The sequence below is a fragment of the Lepidochelys kempii genome, chromosome 3, assembly GCF_965140265.1.
Source record: "Lepidochelys kempii isolate rLepKem1 chromosome 3, rLepKem1.hap2, whole genome shotgun sequence".
Classification (NCBI taxonomy): Eukaryota; Metazoa; Chordata; order Testudines; family Cheloniidae; genus Lepidochelys; species Lepidochelys kempii.
This window is the reverse complement of record NC_133258.1, coordinates 40,773,553-40,799,535: the sequence shown is the minus strand read 5'-3', so window position 1 is coordinate 40,799,535 and position 25,983 is coordinate 40,773,553. Positions and strand designations below refer to the sequence as shown.

General features: G+C 41.0%; 1 protein-coding gene across 1 annotated transcript in view; it reads right to left on the bottom strand.

Annotated features, from left to right (window-relative positions):
- Positions 1-2,892: 2,892 nt before the first annotated feature.
- MYOM2 (myomesin 2) overlaps positions 2,893-25,983 on the bottom strand; it is a 174,925-nt gene continuing 151,834 nt past the window's right edge. Inside the window, exons 30-38 of the mRNA XM_073336199.1 lie at positions 21,730-21,843; positions 20,178-20,265; positions 19,344-19,382; positions 18,515-18,620; positions 15,547-15,710; positions 15,183-15,219; positions 15,060-15,082; positions 14,245-14,300; positions 2,893-3,506 (exon numbers count right to left, since the gene is read on the bottom strand). Coding sequence (XP_073192300.1) covers positions 3,141-3,506; positions 14,245-14,300; positions 15,060-15,082; positions 15,183-15,219; positions 15,547-15,710; positions 18,515-18,620; positions 19,344-19,382; positions 20,178-20,265; positions 21,730-21,843 — 993 coding nt within the window. The 3' untranslated portion in view covers positions 2,893-3,140. The remainder of the gene's footprint in view (positions 3,507-14,244; positions 14,301-15,059; positions 15,083-15,182; positions 15,220-15,546; positions 15,711-18,514; positions 18,621-19,343; positions 19,383-20,177; positions 20,266-21,729; positions 21,844-25,983) is intronic.

Genomic DNA, 25,983 nt, shown 5'->3' with positions numbered 1-25,983 from the left:
ACTGAGATGAGTCTAACCTTGTCTGCTGTGCCCAAGGATACCTCTGAAAAGCTGCCATAACATGCAATAATTTGATAGTCTCAACTACATTTAACTTGTGTACGGTAGAAGGAGATAAGAATAATATTAAATTCTTGCTGATGCTCACTTTGTATGCTGTGGAGTCTGGCTCTGATGTTTAGTGAAAAGGTCTTAAATACTAAATTGGAATAATAATTGAAAAACTGGGTTATTTTATTTCACTAAGAGGGTCAGTCTCGTCCTTGTGATGTCAAATTCAAATAAAACATTTCATTTTCTTACTGTGTCAGGTATTCTAGTGATAAATCCTTGCTTTGCTTTTGTCTTCTATAAAACCCCTCAGATCAAATGATCTCATGTTAAATGCAGGTGTTTCCTCTTAGGTCATCCCAGTTAATGACTAGATATGCTGAGTCCATAAATACAGGTCTGATTCACACAGGAATAGCCATTTCTGACCATTGCCTAACATTTTTCTACATTGTTTGTATCATCCATACGTTTCACCTCTCCATTTCATAACTGTAAGGATACACAGCTCCTAAAAGAGCAGTTTGTTAAATGAAATGGTTCAAAAAGAATTACATACATTTTAATACATATACTATAAAAATATTTAATTCCCAGAGCTTCTATGCTTATTTTTACACTGGCTACTCACAGTTGATAATGGTTTCAAGAGCAGATTTTTTCTTCAATAACACCATACTTCATTATTTGGTACTGTGGAAAAGTAGCCCCATTTAAAAGAGAATTTTGTTGTCAATCAGTTTTCCTTTTAATCACAAAGCTGTTCAGATGGTACTGTAATATCAAACCAAATCCTGCTTGCCTTAGTCACACTAGTAGTCCCACTGCTGTAGAGGTCTAATACTTATATGAGGAAGGGAGGCAGGATTAGGTATTTAAGCGCAGATCCTCAAAGGTATTTAGGCACCTAACTCCTGTTGATTTCAATAGGAGCTAGGAGGCTAAATACCTTTGTGGACTTGGGCCATGATTTCTAGTCCACCCTTGGATTTCCAGTTGTGTGGAGGACACTAAAGGTCAATTCTCTCCTGCACCTGAGCACTACTTGATGTAGGAGGTGTCCATCAGGCAGCTGGTTATGGCTCCCTGATTCTCAGGGGCCAGCTGTGACCCCCAACATGACTTACGGCTGCAGCTGGCTTCGCTGAGTTGCACCACTGCCATAGGAGCCTACCCAATGAAGTTTTTGAATAGCATAGTTCCATTGCACCATGCCCTCCCCTCTCCTTCCTCCCCGATACTTACCCTACTCCGGGGAGGGGAGGCCACAGGTGCAGGGCCTGGATCCAGCATACTTGTATAAGCAGGAAGTTACCCTCCAAGAGGGGAATTCTCTGCTGGGCATTTATGAACAGATTAGAGCCTGCATGGACAATGGGGCTGTAATTGTATAGATAATCTGGCCCTAAAACCCCAGTCCTGCCAACATTCAAGTGCACTTGAGTAGTCCCACTAAAATTGATGCAATGGGACTACTCACATGCTTCAAGGTAAGCACATGCTTAAGTATCTGCAGAATCAGGGTCTAATATTAAGCTCCTGCTCCATAGACATCAGAGTCTTGCCATTGGTTTTAGCAAAAGCAGGATCTGACCCATAATAACCCTAGAAAGCTGCACAATTGTATACATGTCTTGTTTTTCCAATTTAAATTTGCATCTTGACCCATACCATAAAGAGCAAACGTAATGTTGTAAGTGCCACACAGTGACGGTGATTAACCATAGTTTGTTTTCTTTATTGAAAATCAATTGTCTGCATGCTACCAGCTGTGAAACTATGCAATAAGCCATAATTAAACAATGAAAGAGAATAAACCAAATTAGTTAGGTGTGATTTGGTGCAGTGAGAAGCACAAGGTGACTTTTTAAGTTTTATCAGCACAAAGCAAGAAAAACAAAATACAACCATGTAACTTATGCTTTAACAAGTCCACTGTGATCATCTGTAGAGCACTACCAAAGATCAGCTTGCAGTACAGAATAACAATGCTACTAAATACAGACTACAGTGGCCATCTCAGTTTCCCTTACTCATATGAGGAGCACCTTCAAAGTCAAAGAGACTCCACAAGTGAGTAATGAGTAAGTGCAGCTCTGAATGCATATTTAACTACAGCATGCTACTTTTGTTGCTGGGGAACTGATTCTCAGCGAAGAAAATTTATATCACTGTAACTTTATAGAAACTGCCATTGATAATTAAACCAATGGCAGATATTGGGCCTGTTGCTATTTGTAAGTCGTGCCATATTGTATTTTTTCATAAAGATATAATTGCACAAATGTACAATACTGTTGCACAACTGCATGCCTTTAAAACAGGTGTGAGGAAACTTTTTGGCCCAAGGGCCACATCTGGGTATGGAAATTGTGTGGTGGCTCATGAAATTGGGATTGGGGTACAGGAGGGGGTGAGGGCTCTATCTGGGGTGCAGTCTCTGAGGTTAGGCCATAAATGAGGAGTTCAGGGTGCAGGAGGGGACTCCAGGCTGGGACAGGGGGTTGGGGTGCAGGAGAGGGATCAGGGCTGGGGCAGGAGGTTGGGGCATGGGAGGAAGTCAAGGGTGCAACCTCCGGGCAGCGCTTACATCAAGCAGCTCTTGGAAGCAGCGGCATGTCCCCCCTCCAGCTCCTATGTGGAGGTGTGGCCAGGCAGCTCCGCATGCTGCCCCTTCTGCAGGCACCGCCCCTGTAATTCCCATTTGCCGCAGTTCCCAGCCAATGGGAGCTGCAGGGGTGGCGCTTGGGGTCGGGGCAGTGCGCAGAGCCCCCTGGATACCTCTAAACGTAGGAGCCGGAGGGTGGACATGCTGCTGCTTCCAGGAGCCTCGGCACACACATGCGGAACAGTCTCCGACCCTGCTTCCCAGCTGGAGCGTGGGAGCAGGGCAAGCCCCAAATCCCGCTCCGCAGTGGGAGCTCAACGGTCAGATTAAACAGGCTGGAGGATGTGGCCCCTGGGTTGTAGTCTGCCCACCTCTGCTTTAAAAGCTCATCTCCTTGGACACTGGCAGTTACCTATTTGCAGCAACACTTCAACTACAGCTCATCTATATGGTTTTGTATGTCAAACACGGTTTTCAAACTTTATTTCCTACTGGATTTCTCAGCTGTGGAGGTTGTTTTTGCTTTTTCTGGAGGTTCTGTGGCTTGTGCTGGTGGTGGTATTATCCGTGGTTTAGCAAACTGGGAAAGTTTAATGTCAGGCATCTCTTCACCATGTTTGTACACACTTACAGTGACATCCACTGTTTCCCCACCATACTTGTTCTTGACATTGATGCTATATTTGCCTGAGTCCTCTGAGGACACTCCCTTGATTGTAAAGCTGGCAACATTTCCATGCTCCAGTGCAACTAAATAATGTTCATTAAGTTCAAATTTCTTGTCATTCCAAAGCCACACCACTTCAGGATCAGGATTTCCAAATACAGAACAGGTCAGATTCAAAGTCTAAGGAAAAGAAAAATCATTTTAGGCATCAGTGTAACAGAAGGTTTATTTGAGCATGCTGGTTGTCACCACACTTATTATACATTAGGAACAAGAGAAAAAGACAAAGGAAAGTGTAGGTCTTCTACTCAGCAGAGCCAACAATGGGCAACGTCAAGAAGGCTGAGGAGTTTAATGCCTATTTTGCATCAGTCTTCAGTAAAAAGGTAAATTGTGACCAGATATTTAACACAATTAATATTAGCAACAAAGGGGAAGGACTGCAAGCCAAAATATTTAGGTACATTAGACCAGTGGTCAGCAACCTTCGGCACGCAGCCCATCAGGGTAATCCACTGGCAGGTCGTAAGACATTTTGTTTACATTGATTGTCTGCAGGCCTGGCTCCCCACAGCTCCCAGTGGCCATGGTTCACTGTTCCCGGCCAATTGCAGCTGCGGGAAGCAACAGCCAGCCCGTCACTGCGGCCCATGCCGCTTCCCGCAGCTCCCACTGGTTGGGAATGGTGAACCACGGCCACTGGGAGCTGCGGGGGGCCATGCCTGCAGACAGTCAACATAAACAAAATGTCTCATGGCCCACCAGCAGATTACCCTGATGGGCTGCGTGCGAAAGGTTGCCAACCCCTGCATTAGACATATTCAAGTCAGCAGAGCCGGATGAAATCCACCCTACTGTGCTTAAGGAACTAGCTGAAGCAGTCTTAGAACCTTTAGTGATTATCTTTGAGAACTCAGAGGATGGCTGAGGTCCCAGAGCACTAGAAAAGGACAAATATAGTACCTATCTTTAAAAGGGGATCCGGGGAAAGATGATCTGGGGAATTATAGACCAGACAGCCTAACTTCAATATCTGGAAAGATACTGGAACAAATTATTAAGCAATCAATTTGTAAGCACCTAAAGGATAATAGGGCTACATAATGAATAACCAGAGTAGATTTGTCATGAACAAATCATACCAAACCAACCTAATTTCCTTATTTGACAGAATATTGGCCAACTGGATGGGGAGAAGCTGTAAATGTGATATATCTTGATTTTAGTAAGGCTTTTCACACAGTCTCACATGACATTCTCATAAGCCAACTGGGAAAAGGTGGTCTAAATGAAATCACTGTAAGGTGGGTGCATAACTGGTTGAAAGATTGTACTCAGAGAGTAGTTATCAGTGATTCACTGTCAGACTGGGAGGACATATCTAGTAGGGTCCTGCAGGGGTCTGTCCTAGGTCTGGTTCAATATTTTCATTAGTGACTCCAGTAATGGAGAGGAGAGTATACAATTTGCAGATAAATAACACCAAGCTGGGAGAGGTCTAAAGCACTTGGAAGGATAAAATTAGAATTCAGAATGACCTTGACAAATTAGAGAATTAGTCTGAATTCAACAAGAACACAGTACTATACACTTAGGAAGGAAAAATCAAGTGCCTAACTACAATATGGCAAATATCTAGCTAGGCAGTAATACTGCAGAAAAGGATTTGTGGTTTATAGTGGATCAGAAATGGAATATAGAATCATAGAATCATTGGTTGGGAGGGACAGCAAGGATCATCTAGTCTAACCGCCTGCCAAGGTGCAGGATTTGTTGTCTCTAAACTACCCAAGACAGATGGCTCTTCGGCCACCTTTTGAAAACCTCCAGGGAAGGAGCTTCCACAACCTCCCTAGGCAGTCTGTTCCATTGGTTCAACAAGGTGATGAAGTTGCTAAAAAGGCTAAAGTAATTCTGGATTGTATTAACTGGAGTATTGTACGTGAGACGAGGGAAGTGATTGTCCCACTACTCATCACTGGTGAGGCTCACTTGCAGTACTATGTCCAGTTCTGGGCACCACACTTTAAGGAAGATATGGACAATCTGGAGAGAGTATGGAGGAGAGCAACAAAAATAATAGAAGGTTTAGAAAACCTGACTTCTCAGGAAAGGTTAAAAAAATTGGGCACATTTAGTCTTGAGAAAAGAAGATTGAGGGCGGAGATTGGATAACAGTTTTCAAATATATTAAGGGTTGTTATCAAGAGAATGGTAATCAATTATTCTCTATGTCCACTGAAAGTAGGATAAAAAGTAATCAGCTTAATCTGCAGCAAGGGAGATTTAGGTTAGATATTAGGAAAAGCTTTCTAAATATAAGTACAGTGTTAAGTGCTGGAATAGGCTTCCAGGGGAGGTTGTGGAATCCCATTCACTGAAAGTTTTTTAAGAGCAGGTTACATAAACACCCGTCAGGGATGGCCTAGGTATCCTTGGTCCTACCTCAGTGCAGGGGACTGGGCTAGTTGTCTTTTCAAAGTACCTTACAGCCCCACATTTCTATGATCCTATGGTCTTCTGGGAAGAGGGAGAGAAGGAATCCACAATATATATAAGGATCACACTTGTTTAAGGGTTCCTTTTGAGGTGTAACTTTAGCTTCACTCATCAAGCGGAGGCTAATATACATATATTTAGACTTGTGAAGACTGAAAATACAGATACATAAAGTATATTTTTAACTTTCCTTGTTTTTGACACAAGCTTTCCACCATCTTACCAGTGACTGTGATTCAATAATAGCCCCAGGGTAACATTGTCTGACGATGGTAAGTTGGACTGTCACTGCAGTCTTGCCTGCAGCAGACTCCTGGCAAGCCATTAGTCTAACATGATGTTCAGACAATGATACATTTAAAAACATCCTTGAAGTTTCTACTTACGCACCATTGGAAGAGCTGAGCAAACTACTTCAGCTGCGAGCCTCCCAAGAATATTACTGGAGATGTTTAAATTCACAGTGAAAGCAATTAATATTATAGACTCTCCAGTCATCTAGGCTCTGTTTAATGGTTAAATAATAACACTTTAAGGAGAATATGTCTTTATACACAGTACAGTTTACAAGTATAAGACAGAGAAATTTATGTCAGATATATTTATATAATATATATGCCTGTCTATGCACTATATATGTGGTGATGATATCAGTACAATAAATGGAAGACCTACATGAGACAGTGTATAGTCATGTGGTTCATTTCAAATATAATGCACCTTTGACTGCCTCCCTTTCATTCTGCCCACAAATCGCACTCTAATGGAGTTATTTCTAACATTTCAGGCCACTGAACTGCTTCAGACATCCACCATTTTACTAAAAAACCCCAGCCTCTTCCACAGATATACTCCCTGCTCCTCCACCCTCACTTCAGCCTCCCAATTACAAACTCTCAGGACCCAGAAAGGTAATTGTCTGTGTGTGTGCGCGCATGTACACAATTAATTGTTTTCTTGAACTCCATTTAAATTATTCAAGACCACAGGATCTATTAAAACAATTCAGAATGTAGGGAGTGGCTTATTAAATGTGCTCAGAACTGCTGTACATTTAAATGCTGCACATTGAAAAAACAAGCAGTTATGGGTACCACATGCTTCCCATGTCAGAGGACTCCCCAACTGTGGGCCCAATCCTGTAAACATTAATACTTCTGAGTAACTTCAATATCAATAGAACTATTCTTATGGATAAAGTTACCCATATGAGTAAGATCAGGCCTTATACTTTATTAAAATAAAAGAGCAGTTTTTAAAAGTGACTGTTTGCTTAAGCAATAATTATGTAAACTGCAGCATTTGAGAGAGAACATAATGTCTAAATGTCACCACTTTGCCCTCAACACCCATCAATATTGAAGATTTTTTAATATGTCAATATTGAGAATGAATCAGAGTGCCGATACCTAGGATGCATGTATATATCCCAAATTGTCACTCTTGCGTATTTGGGGCTGCTCTGGTTTACTGAACTACAGTGGTCACCTTAAAAACCATGCATATGATAACAGTGTTCAAATACACTAAGGGCTATTAAAAGGAGGAGGATGATCCATGTCCATTGAAGGCAGGACAAGAAGTAATCATCTTAATCTGCAGCAAGGGAGATTAAGGTTAGATATTAGAATAAATTTTCTAACTATAAGAATAGTTAAGTACTGGAATAGGTTACTAAGGGAGGTTGCAGTATACTATTTTGTCACTAACTTTATGAAGAATACTGCAGCACACCTTTACTGAGTGCTGGAGACAGTCTACATTCTTTTTACAATAAAGTTGTTGTGGTTGCTAGCATCCATTTTGTCTTTGTCTCTTTGTCATTAACCTGACATGGTGTTAGAAGAAAAACAAAAGAAACTGCAGAATTTCATCAAAATGCCAAAGTTTCACTCCCCAGAGAGCTTCACTTCAACGGGCCATCAGAGTGGCCTGTTTGGAAAGAGTAGTTTCCATGTTTTTGCATCACAAGTAATCTCAGGGAGGTGCACATTACTTAGTCTATGCCATGGACAGGAAAGCTGATTATATCTTTAAGTCCTTTGCCTTTGGAGAGGAAAGCCACAAGAACAGTTACGCTGTGGTCCTGGCTATGTTTGATGAGCAATTTATACCTCAGCATAATGTGGTTTATAACTAAGCGTTTTTCTACCAGCAGGTCCAAAATCCTGGGGAATCTGTGGAACCTTTTATAAGAGACTTGCCTGACAGGGCAGAAAACTGTGATTTTGAAGACAAAAAGAAAGAGCATATTAGAGACAGAATACCGATTGGCATTTTCGACAGGGACTGCAGATAAACTGCAAATGAAGAGAGATTTAACCCTTCACACAGAAATAGAAATGGCAAGACAATCAGAGATCATCAAAAATCAAAACAGAGACGAGTGACTGCCAGAAAGAAACCTAGAAGTGACTTACAAACAGGGTCACAACAGGACATATAGCACAGCTGCAAAAAGCAACTGCAGTAATCCTCAAAGGCAATGTGGGGTAAGCCCCAGGTAAGACATAACACTTTTCAGATTAAATGCACAAGATGTGGGAAAGATCACAGTCCAAGATTGCTCAGATAAAGGAGCCAAATGCCATAAATGCACAAAAATTGGACATTTTGCAGCTCTCTGCCTAACAAAGGCAGTATAGGAAGTGACCACCGAGAATCAAGAGCCATTTTTTCTGGGTTTAAGCACGTGTAATGACACATAGCCAGCGTGGAGGGTGAAACTGGATATTTATGGAAAGACTGTTAATTGGAAGCTTCCAGCCCAGTGTGAGGTGCATGACCATACCTGCTACAAAAAGCTACCTGGGCATATAAGCAAATTCAAATAAGTTTTTAGTTATATTCAAACAGGATGGCTCAAGTATCTCAAGAACACTATAGCCATGGCACAAGACTATTTTGTTGTATGAAGACAATTAAGTGAGTCCAACGGACTAATGATTAAAGGTGATCACATTGCCATCTTTGAGAGGAGAAATTCTAAATCACATCCATGAAGGACATCAAAGACTAAGTAAATGCTGTGAATGAGCCAGTCAGTCAGTGTAGTGGCCTGAAATCAGCAAGGATATGAAGAATGAAGTATTTTCATGCAAACATTGCAGTACTAACAGACCAACACAACGCAAAGCACCTCTAATAATACCTCTACCAGACAGACACCGGGAGAGGCTAGCAGAAGATTTATACGAATTCGGAGGACACCGTTACCAAATTATAGTGGATTACTTTTTTAGATATTGAAACAATATATCTGAAAGATGCAACATGTAACAGTGTTACCAAGAAATTAAAGAGCACATTCATCCACTGTGCTGTTCCAGAACAACTACTGATGGGCAATGGGGACCACAATTCACCACAGCTAAAATTTAAGTCATTCTACACAAAATATGATTTTGAACACATCACTAGCAGCTCACGTTACCCAAAAGCAAATGGAGAGGCTGAGAGGGCTGTTCAGACAGCCAAGAAAATATTGAACCAGGAAGATCCATTCCTTGCTCTTCTGATCTACACTGTTAATCATTACTAATGGGAAGGCAAGTCAGGATTACTGTTCCAACCCTGGAAAAGAATTCAGCCCCAAAGTGGCCAGACCTAAGAAGAGTAGCCAAATTGGATCAAAAGGCAAAAAGATCTTATGAACACTTCTATAGCCTATATCACTCAGATAATTGCCTGATCTGGAACCTGGTAATAATGTTTGTGTCAAAACTGGATGGAGGTAAAGGATGGACAACTCCTGCTGTAGTAAAGAAAACAGACTGCTATTGAGACAGATGGTGGAGAGTTCAACAGGAACCATCAACATCTTCAGTTTTTTCCAGAGAATGAACAATCAACTGAACAAACTCTACAAACTGCAGATGAAGAACCAAGAGAAGATTCACCTACTCCAAACCTGCTTGAGAGAGCCCTTGCTGTAGCTCACGAAAGTCTATGCTCAAATACATTTGTTCGTCTCTAAGGTGCCACAAGTACTCCTTTTAGTTTTGCAGATACAGACAAACACGGCTGCTACTCTGAAACTTGCAAATAAAAAGACAGCCTATTCACTAAGTTATCTGTTCTGTCCACAGAGTTGAAAAAACAGTGTGATTTAGGGATAATTAACAGATGGACATGTGTTGAGATGTAAAGTTAGTTTGAAAAAAACAATTGTATAGTTTTAAAAATTGTTAAAATGCAGAAAAGAAAAGAGGTGATGGAAAGTTTCAATTGCATTACGTTTAGTCACTAGGTGGTGGTATGTGAAGAATAGTGCAGCACATCTTTATCGAGAGCTAGAGACAGTACACATTCTTTTTACAATAAAGCTGTTGTTGCTAGCATCCATCATGCCTCTGTTTCTATGTGACTAACCTGACACCTGTCGTTGGAGGTTTTTAAAAACAGGCTGTACAAACACCTGTCAGGGATGGGCTAAGTTTACTTGGTCCTGCCTCAGCACAGAGGGTTGTACCGAATGACCTCTCAAGGCCCCTTCCAGCCCTACATTTCTATGATTCCCTACTGTCCCTTTAGAAGTGTCAGTTATCCTATATGCACATATGTATGTGTATATATCCTCATACTAAGAAAATGTTCCATCCTTTTGTTGTAACTGCTTTTTATAACTTGATTGCACTTTCAGCTCTGGCCCCTCTTCTCTCAGTGGCGGAAGGTGTGACCTTGCACGTACGGTGCATGCAAGGTCATGCTGTGTGGAGGATGCTATTTTGAGCCCTGCCGCCTCTTTCTTTACAAATTATGCGCTGGCGCTCGAGACTGATCTAGAGCCACCAGTTTCATGATGGAGAGTCTGAACCCCCACACTCCCCTGCTTCTGTGAGGACTAGCTGCCAGATGAGCCTGGCAGGCCTCTCCAGCATCCAGAGCTGGAGGATGGACAAGGCTGGAGACCATGAGATCCACTCCATTCAAAAGGAGAGAACTATTGACTTCCCACCATGGACAACAGCCCTTCTCATCAGGTTTCTATAGCACTAAGTAGGTAAGGCCTGTTGGAAAACTTGGGGGCAGTTCTGTTTTTCATACACACACACACACACAAAATCATATAAGAGGTTACTCACCCTGTATGGTAACTACAGTTCGAGATGTGTGTCCTTATGGATGCTCCATTTCAGGTGCATATGTGCCTCTCAAGCCCTTGATGGGAGATTTTTCTGCTAGCAGTACCCATTTGGCCCATGCATGCAGCTTGTGCCTCCTCATGCCTGACACTGAGTCTATATAGGGATGCATAGGTGAACCACCCTCAGTTCCTTCTCCACTTGAACATCTCCACAGAGAACTGTCCAAAACAGAGGGGAAGGAAGGGTGAGTGGTGGAGTACCCTTAGGGGGACACATCTCGATGAAATGCAGTTACTGAATGAGGTAAGTAACCTCTTCTTCTTTGAGTCGTGTCCTTGTGGGTGTTCAACTTTAAGCGACTTCTAAGCAGTTTCCCCAGAGGGAGAAGGGATCTTCGGAACTGAGTCCAGAACTGAGGACAGAATTGCAGTACCTAGTGCTGAATAGGATTTGATGGCATGGATAAAATCATAGTGCTTTGCAAATGTATGTACTGAAGACCACACAGGTACATATCTCAGACACAGGTACATTCTTAAGCAATACTGTGGATGTTGCATGTGACTTGATAGAATGTGCTATCACCTTTTCAGGAGGATGAATCCCTGCGGTCTTATAACAAGTGACAATACATCCAGATATCCATCTCAATAGTCTCTGAGCAGAAATCATGGATCCTTTGGATCTATCTATGAAGGAGATGAACAGCCTGGATGACCCTCAAAATTGCTTGGTCCTATCCAAGAAGAAGGCCAGTGCCCTTCTAATATCCAGGGTACGAAAACAAGACTCCTGAAGAGAGAGCTTCAGGAGAAACACTGGTATATGAATAGATGGGTTAAGGTGGAACTCCAAGAGAAACTTAGGTAAGAATTTAGGATGTGGGTGTAAAGAAACCATCCAACGAAGTGGGCATTCACCCACAAAAGCTTATGCTCCAATATGTCTGTTAGTCTATAAGGTGCAACAGGACTCTTTGCCGCTTTTACTTATCCTTAAAGACTACCTTAAAGGGGGGAATCTGCCATCAAGGCACCAATCTTCCCAACTCTACGCAATGGCATGATGGCTACTAGAAAGGTCGTCTTCATAGATAAAGGGAGTAAAGAACAGGTTGCCATAGCTCCAAATGGATGTTAATAAGGGTAACTGAGTACTTGGTTGAGGTCCCAAGTCAGAGTGGGGTCTCTAAGCTGGAGGTAGAGATTTCCTAAACCCTTAATAAATCTAGATAATACAGGATGAGCAAATATGGAAAACTCCTCTATAGTCAGATGAAAGGCTGATATTGCAGCCAAATGGACCTTAACTGAGCTAATTGATGACACTTATATCGTCAGATCCAGGAGATAATCCAGGATGACTGAAAGAGGCACAGATCCAGGTGGGAAGTAGCAATGACAGCACCAATGGGAGATTCTCTTTCATTTCTGCAGATAAGCAGTACGGGTTGACTTCTTCCTACCATTCAGTAACACCTGTTGCACTTCGTCAGAGCAGGAGGATTCTAGCCCCTTGAATTATTAAGGGACCATGCCTGCAGGCAGAGAACCCCTAGCCTGGGGTGAAACATGAGTCCCACATCCTGTGAGATGAGACACGGAGTGATGGGTATCTTGAGCTGTGGATGGATGCATAGATGAGATAGGTAAGGGTTCCAAGCTTGTCTCGGCTGGGTTGGTACTATAAGGATTACCCTGGTCTTGTCCCATCTAATTTTGTTCACCACACTGAGAGCTTGTCTTCACTACCACACTAAGTCAGCGCCACTGCCATTGATGCAGCAGCGTCGGCATAAGTGGCTATGTGCACTGCACGATGTTGGCGGCAGAACTTCTCCTGCTGATGTCGCTCTTTGAGCGTAGTTTAATTACATCAACGGGAGAGTTCTCCCATCGTCATAGAATGACTACACAACAGATCTTACAGCAACGCAGCTGCATCAGTACAGCTGTGCCGCTGTAAGTTCTCTAGTGTAGACATAGAAATAGTTGTAGTTAGTAAGGTTAACAACTAACTACACTAATTAATATTACCATAAGAAGAATATGAAATAGCTGAGACATGCTCAAGGTGGGCATGTTAGAGCTCAGGCCGAGCAATAGAGAAGGAACTAAGGATGGCTTGTCTACGCATCCCTATACGGCCTTTGTCTGCCACAAGGAGGCACAGGGCATGTGCCTGGTCCAAATGGGCACTGCTAGCAGAAAAATCTCTGATCCAGGGCTTGAGAGGCGCATGCGCACCAAAAGTGGAGCTCCCACAGGGACACTACTCAAAGAAGAAGAAGAAAAATATCTGTTGGTCATTGATTTCCTCAACAGTGGATGCCAATTAATAGCAACCCCAATATTAACAACATTCAGTTAATAGCAGCATTTTGCCAGGAACTGATCCCATCCCATTGACTTTAATGTTAATGGGATAGAGATGTTGGCAACAGGCGTGCTGCTTATTAACAACTATGCCAGGGCAGGGCACAGCCCAGATAGTGCAAGGAGAGGTTCCATGCAGCACCAGTGCCTTCAGTCCCTGTGGAAAGCCTTAGCAGCCCTTCTCTTTACTACTGGCTGGCCTGCTGCTGCCCCTCCCAGCCCACAGCACCAAGACTCCAGAAGACAAGAGGGCTGCAGCACAGAGAGCTGCGGCCTCATGTGGCTTCATTGTACCTCTCCCTGTGCTCTCAAAGCTATACCCTGCCCTGGCCTCAAGGGCCCAGGCTATACACATTCCAGTGCTTCCTTTCCTGGCTGCAGTCCCGCAAAACTGCCTGTCACTGATTGGCAACCTTCAGTTAATAGCAACTTCCTGTGGGGAACTGAGAGGTTATTAATAAGTGTCATCCACTGCAATAATAAATTGTAATCTCCTAGTGGTTGTAAGGGTTATCAGTTGTCTGCTATTTTATGAACCCAGCCACAAGCGCACAGGACCCTGGGCCCACTTGACCATAAGTAGGGGTCACCAAGCCCCTGAAATGGACGAATAAGGGACTTTGCCACCCTTGCAGATCTGGTGTGCTGCAGGGGGGTGCTACACATAGAACAGTAAACATCCAAGTAAATAATAAAAGAAATAATTGAAATTAAATAATGGGTGGAGATTAATAAAAGCTGACGGGGCATTTACCACAAAACTCCCACTGAAATTAGTGGGAACTTTGTCATTAAATCCCCGGTCGGCTTTGAAAATCTTAATCATAATAATTAATACATTCTCCATCCAAAAGGCTACACTGCATGGTTCTCTACTTCTCTGCACCGCTGCCTCCTCCCCACTAACACAGAAATCCTAACATACGAACATGACTCAATGACAAAAGTCATCCTTACCTTGCCTTCCATTATAGTCACCACATCGGGCAAACCACCTATCACTTTACCACGATCTAGGAATTAAAAAATAATAATCATACTACAACAAATCATCACAAAGTCTGAAAGAATTTATTACTCACTAAATATGTTCATCTTTATAAATCCTGATGTAGTATTAGCAATAAGTTGGTGACTTCAGAACAAAAGGAAATTCTTGGGCAGTTTCAAGCATTTAGAAGCAGTATCTTAAAAATAGGAATTTTTATTAAATGAAATATGAAAATAAATAATACAATCCCTACAGTATTCCTGATATTATTTATTTTGATATCAAATATTTTATGCTTCCCTCAAATTTTTAATGTACAATGTGCCACAGATTTTTGTACCAAACATACAATTGCCTTGAAGAAGTTGTTAGAGAGGTTTTGGAACAATATAAGCTTTTGGAACACAACAAAGCAAGAGTGATTTAGGCTTTTAGCATCCAGGTGGTAGCTATCATTATGTTTCAGAGTCAACATTGCAGTGTGATGAAGAAAGTTCACAACTCTTAAATTATTGTTTCAGGCTCTCTAAGACAGCATAGCAGTGATTCACCCACCCAGTTCTCATTTGGCAGGTTTTCTTTGCAACTAAAGAAAATTAGACGCACAACTTTTGAAAAATGACAGCAAATCCTGTGGCTGAATTCTGCAGCAATGTGCTGATTCTGCTGTCATGGAACTATGGAAAACATGGGAACTTGGAATTAGGTTTGCCTTTAAATAAAAAAAAAAATCACAAGATTAGAAGTAGATTGTCTCTTAAAATATGTAAAATATACTTACTCTTCTCAGCAAAAGCCACTGCCCTATAGTTGGAAATGGTGGGAAAGAACAGAAATAAATTAATATTTTACTGTATAATTAAGGCACTAACTACAGGATCTAAATAAAAAATGTATGGCTTACTTGAGTCGCTGGAATTCTGCATATGCATCATCAAAAGCTGTAATGAAATATTTCAGTGCATTATATAAAATGTAATGTAGTTCTTATCTACAAGTAAACATAAATGTTGTCACTCATTCCTATGTTAATGTTCTTTTAAAACCTCTCATAAAATTACAACATATCAAATGAAAACTGAACATATGGGGTCAAAATCAGCCTCGGTGGAAATGGTCTCAACTCTAAGGTATCCAGAAAAGTTGGGTCCACTTACAGCATAGCTGAATTTGGCTGATAGCTTTCCATTTTTATAGTGATTCTTCCACTTAATCCAGTTAATGAAAATGCATCATGTCTTATAACTACAATATATTCAGTATTCTACCTTGTCCAGATAGATCAACCATGCGCTTATGGGATTCTTTGCCATCAAAAATTTCAAAGGTGTATTTCCCTTTGTCCTTTTCAGTGGGCTCAAATATCTGCAGCCAGGCAACCTCTTCACTACCTCCAATCCTCATCTTTTCACTAGAAGAAACCTTAGACTCCCTTGAAAAATGAACAAAAATAGGTTTGAAAATCCTTTGATGTACATTCTGCATAAAATATTTGGCTATTAAATTTATAAAGGATAACATAATGCACTTAAAATTACAAATAAACTACAATTACTGAGAACAATTTCACAGTGGATTCTTTTTTTCTTCCCAATATGGATATGAAACATTTCTGAACCATTAAAGTTAAAATATCAATTCTGGGGAGCAATGGGAGCTGCGGAGTCGGCACTCGGGGTAGGGGCAGCTCGCAGAGCCCCTACATCCCCCACCCCCACAATCCTGCCTTAGCCCCTCTGCGCTGCTGGACATTTAATGGCCTAAAATCTCTGAAATTGGCTTCAGTATCCTCCAGGAGATAGAGCCCGACTCTGGGAAACTCCTGGTGAAACTGGGAGGTTTCACAATCCTAATCCAGGCCATTTTGATTTTCCCATGGATCTATGAGAAGAAATATCTGTTGGGTTCCATCTATCTTCTTCTCCTTTTATGACCAGATGGCTCCCACCTACAGGTATCCATAACTCATACATCCTGTGGTGTCTTTGTGCCTTTGGCCCCTCAGGTTGAGACATCTTTTTTCCTCACTTATTTGTAAAGTTCCATGGCTTTTGGTGATCTGTGTTTGTGGATCAAGAAGCAAAGGTGAAGTGCAAATTTCTAAAGTAAAGTCTGGATAGGGTGCTTAGGGAATCCAGCCTATGCTTTGGTACACGACTATCAGAGATGGGATGGGACTCTGGGGGCTCAATATAATACTCTGTCATTGAGTCAGATTTCTATTTATTTCTATTTATTTGTTTCTAGAGGTGCCTGGAGCTCAGATGAGTGTATGTTCAGAGAGGTTTTTGGATGTGCAGAGTCTTGTGTATCATCGAGAGCAATCACTGGTGGCCTTGAGCCTGTGCGAGTCTATTTTTTCTTTGCTATAGTTAAAGTTGCAGTATGACTTTCATCTTAACCTCCTCAGAAAAAATCCTCTTTTGGGGGGCTGAATCTCTCCATGCTATCATCCCAAAGCTGAAGGGCTTGGGGGAAAGTACAAAGACTTTTTTTTCAGCTGTTAGTTGTCAGTGCATTTTTTTAAAAGTAGATATTTTCCACTCAAAAATAACAAAGAAAAGTACAAAAATTTTGTGCGAACAAAGTATTTCAAAAAGAGCTGAACTTCATATATGGCTTGCAAAAACATTCAGTTATACTCTCCTATTGCAACCAGATAGTTATACTGCCAATGAACAGGGAAAGGCAGAGAAATATACACTAGGAAACTACACTACATATCAGAGGCCATGTTGTGCCATTCCTTTTAAGAAAACTTCCCAATTACAATAAATCAATAAGGAGGTCTTAAAAAATATTGATGTAATTATATTGCTCCAGACTATTTCCTAAACTTTCTCTTGTCTCCCATTAGCCAAACTTAATTTAACATAGTCTATCCTTCCTTCCTTCTCCTCAATCATATTTGCCCTGGATTAATTTTTAAATTGATAAAGTCAGGATTATCCTCTCTTTGACTGAATAAATAATTTGTCCAAACAGGATTGATTTGGCCTCATACCTACAAAGAGCTACCTTGATGAGAAAAGGAATTTTTTCAGCACTCTTACCATTTCGGAAGAGAACTAGCTTTAGCTCACTAGACCAGATAGATATCTGCCAAGAAACTATGTTATGCTCCCCACTGAGCAATGAGCGGATGATTGCATGCTGGCTTTAGGATTTGTATGCAGTGTGGTGGATGATTCAGTGCTGACTGGGAATTTGCATGCTATGCTATGTGCTGGGCTGATGAAAAACAAAGATTGTTTACCCTCCTTCTAAGAATGGGTAGCTGGAATTTAATTTAAAATAGAAAGTCAGTATTTTTTCAGTCTTTGATTTAACTCTAAATAATTCTGATTTATAATAATTCTGTTCATAGCAGGATTGCAATTTCCTTTCTGGCTTAGCTATAGCTACTTTTTTATTTTAAAAGACAAAATTGTGCGCAAAGCATATTATGCAATTGGGCACATTTCTAATATGTGTGTATATATATATATATAAGTCTGTTGATGCCTCCACTTTGCCAGTGTTCTATTTTCTGGACTTCTACCCATATGCACTGGATAAGGGTTTGGCGTAAACTGCCTTAAATCTTAAGTACCTGTAGCATGAGCCAAGGTGAATAGGCAAATAGTTTTTCTGCTTTTTAAGTCATATGAACAACACATTTGTTCAAAGGGTGAAACTTATTTGTTACTAAGCTCACCTTATGAACAGTCTTTATAGATGCTCTCCTTGTGCTCCTTGAACCCAATTCAGTACTGTTACTCCCATTGTGTGGCTGTGTTTCTTAATGAAAATCAATGGCTTTACATGAGCATAAAACTGGGGTAATGTGTTGCTGACTAAGGCCCTTTCTGTCCAATTCAAACTACTTAATTTCCTACACACTCTTTGGTGAATATCAAGGAATTACTGCGTTTAAAAATGCTGTCCTGCAAACCCTCCTTTTCTGTGGATAAAACAATTGACCGGAACTTTGGAGACCTTCTGTTCCTGGCTCTGCAACAGACATCCTTTGTGACCTTGGGCAAGCCACTTGATATCTCTGTACCTTCGTTCCCCCTCTGTAAAATGGGAATGATAACACTTTCTTCTCTTACAGGAGCATTGGGATGATCAATGGTATGGGAGGTGCTATCTGAATGTCATAAAAAGGATAATAAATAAAAATAAACCCTGCAGACTTAGCATCTATTTAAATCTCCCACTGAATTCAGGGTCTGACCAGCCACTCTCACTTACTTCTGATACCAATTAGCTTTCATTTCATCTGCATAGTACTTCAGGAAACATTGAAGTCTTATTCCTTCTGGAGTGCAGTGGACCTTCAGTGGAGAAGCAGATTTACCTGCATAAAATAAAACATATTCCGATTAAAGAACACAGTGTATTGTAGTGCAAAAAGACAAATCGGGCTTTCATAATACTTGCCCTCTCGACACATGGGTTCACCTACAAAAACTACAATTATAATTAGGAAATAGTTATTATCTTGGGGTCAAGGTCCTCAACTGGTGTAGACTGGCATAGTTTGTTGATTTCAATGGAGCTATGCTAATTTACACCTGCTCAGGGTCTGGTCCAGTATCATTCTTCTGTTGCCGTTTATTAAGTTTATTACCAATATGATTATTTTAAAAGTAATAAACTATTTGTATAAAGATCATTAAATAATATTGATCTGATACTGATTTCACACCTATTTTACACAGATGCAGCTCTGTTGGAACCTTGGAGTAACTCCAGAGTTGCATCAGTGTTAGTAGGATCAGAATCAGACCCTCTCTATATTGTATAAATGGTCATTTGTTTACCTGAGGCTAATGTGAAGAAAACTATAAACTATAGTCCTAAGACATTTATAGTAATTAAACAATACAAGCCAGGTGGAATAATACTTTGTTCCCCTTTAATAAAGTCAATTAGCAAAATCATATCCCTATTTAGAAACTTAATAATGTGCCCATAATAGGATATGCATTGTGACTCCCAGAGATTTCCTGCTTGCCCCAGGCTCTCATAATTTTAATATCAAAATATTACATGAAAGTCAGAGACAGCATTTACTTACCAATGACTCTGCTCATTGCCAGGATTATATCATCAAACACTGAGGAGAAGAAAAAAGGAAACATACCAACAAACTGTAAATTTTTTTCAGAATATAGCCTTGCTATGTTTAAAGTTATATGGAAAATCACCATATTAGGGGAAAAAAAGAAATTGTAGTAGTTATGTAGAAACATTTATGTTGGCAATAAATCATTCTATATTACTCACATATTTTAACTAACTCTGACACCATTTTACTGAGCAATGTGTGGGAATACACATTAAACTGGAACAGTCCACCACTATCTCAATCATTTGTCATGACATATAAACCCTTCTTTTGCTGCCTGTGATCTAAGCTGGTATTTTGGACCAGATTTTTGGACCAAAACTTTTTCACTAGGAGGGTGGTGAAACACTGGAATGTGTTACCTAGGAAGGTGGTGGAATCTCCTTCTTTAGAAGTTTTTAAGGTCAGGCTTGACAAAGCCCTGGCTGGGATGATTTGGTTGGGGATTGGTCCTGCTTTGAGCAGGGGGTTGGACTAGATGACCTCCCGAGGTCCCTTCCAACCCTGATAGTCTATGATTCTGCCTCCTTTATTAATGCATATTTCCCTCCAAGAATAGTTGAGGAAATCTACTTGAGGAAGAATGCTTGGCTCAGTCCAAGATTGAAGGAATTTGGTCCAGAGCCTATATGGTTTCTGAGTCCTCTAAAAAACAGCAAAAGCTTTGAAATTAGACAGAGCACAAGAGTTTCCTGTGTTATCCATTTGCAAGGGAAGATGCCTTACCATCTTTTGAAGAATTGTTAGTCATGCATTACTTCACTATAAAAAATTGAGCTTTACCTTTTCCTGATATATCAAGAGTAGTCACATCCTGACCTCTGTCATCTGACACTGTTGCCTTATATTCACCTTGATTCTTTTTAGACAACTAGAAATAAAACATGGCACATTTACTGTATAACTGAAATTAGAGCTGGAGATATAAGCAAGTACTAGACCATTTTCTATATCAAGGATCTTATTTTGAATTGTTTCAACAATGACTACCAATGAGAAGAAACTCTAGATTAGGCCTGGTAATTAAGCTCTTTTTATTGTATTCACATGTGCTAAATCACTAATGCTATACTATAAACAAAGTTAGCTCAATTATCTATCAAAAGGTTGCTTCTCTCTGATGTTCCATATAAACAAATACATATGGCCTGATTCTGATCAGTGTAAACCAAGAGTAGTTTAGTGAGATCCAAAAGTCAATCAAGTCTAAAAAAAGATACTAATAATGGGTAACTTCAATTATTGATGTATAAACTAGTCAAATGGGACACATCATTGGGACGAAGTTTAGAGACACAACTTCTCTTCAGACAAAATTATTGCTTTTAGGAACATTTCGTTCTAGAGCACGTAAGAGGCCTCAATATTCCTGATTTAGTCCCATTAGCACCCCACATTTGGTTCAAGAAGTAACTGTTGTTGAATAACTGTATAACTGTAGTTGAATAATAGCTAAGCAATAGTGACCACAGTATAAATAAATTCAATATCCCCAGAGAAGTTACACTATGATTTAGAAAGGGGGATTTTTTTTTTAAATGAGGAAGTTGGTCAAAGTCAAAAGTGGGGAAATCTAAATATTTGGACTTAGCATGGAGGTTACATAATAGAATCATAAGTCCTAAACAAAAACAGAAGCAGGAAAACAGGAGGAAAATCAAAGTGTATCTAAATGTCAAGGCACAAGAAGTTATTCAAGCCAAACAGATATCCTTCAGGAAGTATTAACCCAGCACAATTGAAGCCAAGAGAAAGCACATAAACTATTGCATATAAATTGTAAGTTGGAAATTAGAAAAGCTAATGGGGACTTTGAAGGGCAAATAACCAAAGATAAAATAAAGTGACAGGGAACGCTTTACAATCAAAGCAGGAAATGTGCAAGGGATCACTGGGTCTTCTGGACTACTAGGGAGCAGTGGGGGCAATTAAGGAGGATGAGGCCATTACAGAGAAGCAAACATAATCTTTTTACATGAGTCTTCACTGTAGTGGATGCTGGGGAGATTCCTACCTCAGACCTATTCATTTCAGGCAGTAAAAATGAGACACTGTCAGAGATGAGAGGTTTGACCAAATTGATAAATTAAGGAGCAACAAGTCATCAGGACCACATCATATCCATACACGAGTCCTGAAGGAACTGGTTGAGCAGATAATAAAAATGGGCAATCTCTTATTAGCGCTAGCTCTTATGCCAGCAAACTAGAGAGTAGCAAATGTACCTTCATTCAAAATGGTCCATAGAAATACTATAGTGACACTTGTCTTAGGACTCAACCTGATAAAATGCTATGCAGAAATTGTCACTGCTAATTGGTAGATTATATCATACCCTTGGAATAGCTAGCTGGCACACTCCTTTCTGTAAATCAGGCAACTCTTTAACCTCAAGCCCAGAACCATCCTTGTACCATTTGAAAAATGTCTCCTTCTTAGTGTTTGCCACCTGCACAACAGAAAAAGCATATATTATTATATGTTGACATAAATATATATATCATAGATATATAAATATATCTCCATTTAACTGTATTTGCAATACAAGAGGATACATTTTGCTATTATCTATTGTGTAGATCAGATAAGCAGAGTATGGAACCATTACAATCAAATTGCACTGGGCCAAATCTTTGTCCTAACACATCTGTAGCATACAGATTCTATGGCCTGAGTTCCACGGCCTGTCCTGACTCTGGTTACAGAGCACTACAGAATCCCAATGGGCATTCCAGAGCTGCACCCATTCCACATCAGCACTAATTTCTACTCTCTGCCTAGGAGGCAGAGTCTGGTACAATTCTTTCGGGCCTATGTACATTATGTGGCAGAGTCCAATCCCCGCCAAGGCCCACTTACATTGCTTTGGCAGGGGTCTTAAAGGCAGCAGGGGCAGTGCCAAAATAATTCCCCCAGGCTGGGTTGACTCAGGGGCAACATGTGCAGCCATACATCAACCTGCTAGGGTCATGCTGGGGGAGTAGCCAGGGATGAGAAGGGGCAGTTATGGGTGGAAGGGGAAGTGGCTGGATCATTTTGTGCTCTGGTTGTTCTGGCTACAAAATTATCCATTGGCAGCTGGGAGGAAGGCTCAGGAGGTTGGAGTGACCTTGAAGCAGCAGTGGCCTTTCAGCAGTAACAATGGAGAAAGAGACTACAGCTGCGGTTTCAGCGTTGCTTTATGTTTGAAATATAGCTGTGTATCAGGTGACACTTAGAATACTGCTGGATGGGCGAGTTTAATGTGTGATTTCAAAGAAGCAGTTAAAAGGAGAGTGACTAGAAGCAGAAGTTCAGCACTCTTTAGAGGTGCTGCCAATGTAATTTTGATGTTGTTTTATGTCATTTCGCAGGTCTCTCACTAAAAGATTTGTCACTCAGAGTTTTGCAAGCTGCACTGTTTCATGTTGGTTGCATTCACATACTAAATAAAGACACACCAGTGTCATAAAATTAAAGGTAGGTCTAATAAAAGGTTGCTGGGTTTCAGCAGATGCACTCTTACCTAACACGGTTAAGCATTCAACCTGGGCACATTTTGGAGAGCTAAACTAAGACAGCAAGGAACCCTGAGTTCAGAGCTTAGAAGATAAAATGAAAGAGAAACTGATAATTCAAATCTATGGTTATAAAATAATCTGGTAATAATATGGTAATAAAAAAATCTATGATTATAAAAGCAAGCTTGTGACTTCTCTTTATTGTGTATTTGTACATCTCTTTCCTGTGCCCCTGAACAAACAGGACCTACAATTGCATGCCTAGTTCTTAAAGTTGGTTTTGATTTTTTGTACTAATTGCACAAGTTGTGGGCAATGATTACTGCAATGAATTTCTTGCAAAGTCAGTGGGGCAATGCCATCTTACCCCAGCTAAGCATTTGGCCCACTGTTTGGAAGTCTTCTTGGCGGCCTGCAAGAGTGGTTTATTCGCTACATAGTGTCTAATTCATGATCTCAGTGAGTGAATGGGATACAAACGATGTGTGAAATGTAGTAAATTTTTCTTGCATTTTCTTTATTCTTTTGTTAATCACTGGAAGATGTGAGTGTTGGTTGTTGCTGAGCTACTAATGAGAGAAAGTTATTTACCTTATAGTAACTGGAGGTTCTTTGAGATATGTGATCCCTATCTGTATTCCACTCTGGGTATGCATGCACTCCATACACCCAGAGCCAGAGAATCATTGGTCTGAATATGCACTCTTGCACACCTTGTGCCTCTGATCAAGGAGATAAAGGACAGGGCAGACTGACTACCTCTTCAGCTCCTTCTCTACCATGAACCAAAATACAACCCGAAGCAGAAGGGAAGGAGGTCAGGAGTGAAATATATATGGGAACCACACATCTCGAAGAACTTTTAATTTCTATAAAGTAAATACTTTCTCTTCTTCTTTGAGTGCTGGTCCCAATGTGTATTCCACTATGGGTGAATGACAAGCAGCACTCAAGTAGAAGGAGGGTGTGAGGATGAAGGTGGCACAGCCAAATGAAGGACCACTATTCCAAAAGATGCATCAGCAGAGTCCTGTACCCTGGCACAATGTCTCACAAACGTGTGAATAAAACTCCATGTAACTGCTTTGCAGCTATCAAGTAGAGGCACTTTTTGAATTGATGCCACTGATGTGCACTCTTGTGGAATGAGCCCTTATCCCAAGAGAAGGGGGGAAATCAGTCAGCTGACAGCAGAGCAAAATACAGCCCAAGATCCAGTTTGAGAGAATATAGTCTAACCCGAAACTCTTTCTGCTGTGGTGACAGATAGTCTAGGAGACTTTCTGATTGTTTATGTTCTCTGCAGGTAAAAGGCCACGGCTGACTGAACATCAAGAGAACGGAGCCTCCTTTCTTCTGAATATGCATGACATTCTGGAACTTACTGGTGCAGGTGAAATGCAAACTACTTTGGGGGTGAATTTAATGAAACTTTGTCCCTATGGAATATAGTAAATCTGTCATCAGGACTCCAAGCTCACCAATCCTCCTGGCTGAGGTGATCGCTACCAGGAATACAACTTGAATGGAAAGGAGAGACATGGAGCCAGAACCTAATGGTTCAAAGGGAGGCTTAGCAAGGACCTGGCTTTTTTTATTGGCAGAAGGCTTTGATTAGGCCTTTCCAGAATCTGCAATTCAGTGGCTGTGCAAAGATCAAGATACCCTGTGAAGGTGGATGGTATGCATTGATTGCTACCAAGTGGACTCATAAGGAGTTGATAGACAAATCTTAAGGAAAGTATATAGACAAAAATAAGAGGCATATAGGCAGCTTCTGGGTGTATATTTGATGCACCCAGATAGAAAAATGTCTCCAGTTGGCTAGGTAACATTTTCTAGTGGAATCCTTTTACTATTAGAAAAGATGTTCAGTACAGTTTCACCGCATGATCATTCTGAGGATAATGCCCATCCAAAAACCAAGCCCTGAAATGAAGCAGACGGTGGTTGGGATGCTTGAATTTGCTGTTTCACTGCATCAGGAGACAGGAAAATATCAGAAATATGATCGGTGCCCAAGATAACATGCATGGGAGGCTCAGAAACCAAAAAATTGTCTGGGCCAGTTGGGGGCAAGGAGAATGACTCATGTTCTGTCCTGCTGAATTATTTGTAAGACCCAACATAGGAGTGGTAGTGGAAGGAAGGTATCGTTCAAGTGATCTGACCATGAAAGAAGTAGAGCATCACCTCTGGAGCAGTATATGCCACACTTCCTGTTCATTTTGGGAGGCAAACAGGTTTCTGGTGGGGGTCCCCCACTAAGTAAAAATATTATTCATCACAGAGTCGTGTAGCTCCAACTTGTGATCAACAGCAAAATGTTTGCTGAGAGAGTACACTAGGTTCCCTGAGAGGCAGACTGCCAATAGGGTGATCCGATTGTGTGATGTCTGACATTATGAGGGCCTGGTGACCTTAAATGAATGGGTGAAAGGCTTCTCAAGCCCTTTGAACTGCTTGCAATTCCAGAATATTGATGTACATCTTGGACTTTTGGGATGTCCAGGTGCTCTGTGCTGTACAGTGTTCGTGTGGGCTCCCCAACCCAACAGGGAGGCATCTGTAATGGTCATCCTATGTGGTGAGGAGGCAAGGAATGAAACGCCCACACATACCCAGTGGGGATTTTTCTACCATAGCAGGGATATTAGTTTGGTGGGAACAGTAACTATGGTGCTCCTGGACTGCAGATTTGGTAAGTACACTGTTTGAGGCCAGGCTTGCAGGCAACCAACGTGGAACTTGGCAAAAAGCATGACCTAAGTGCATGAAGCCATATGATCCAGGAGAGAAAGAGAGACAACTCTTGACAAGTACTAAAGAGTTTCTTATGACCTGGTCTATGAGATTGTTCATTGCCTGAAACCTGTCCATAGGCAGGTAAGCCCTTGCTGTGATTGTATTTAAGGACATCCCAATAAAGTCTAAAGTCTGTGTTAGGGTGAGGATGGACTTTTTGGAGTTTGCATTGACCCCTAAAGAGAAGAGAAGTTGCAGCATTGGCAACGTCAACTCACAGGCTCTTCGCATGTCCTGGCAACAAGAAGCCAGACGTTGAGACAGGAGAAAAACATGAAACCATG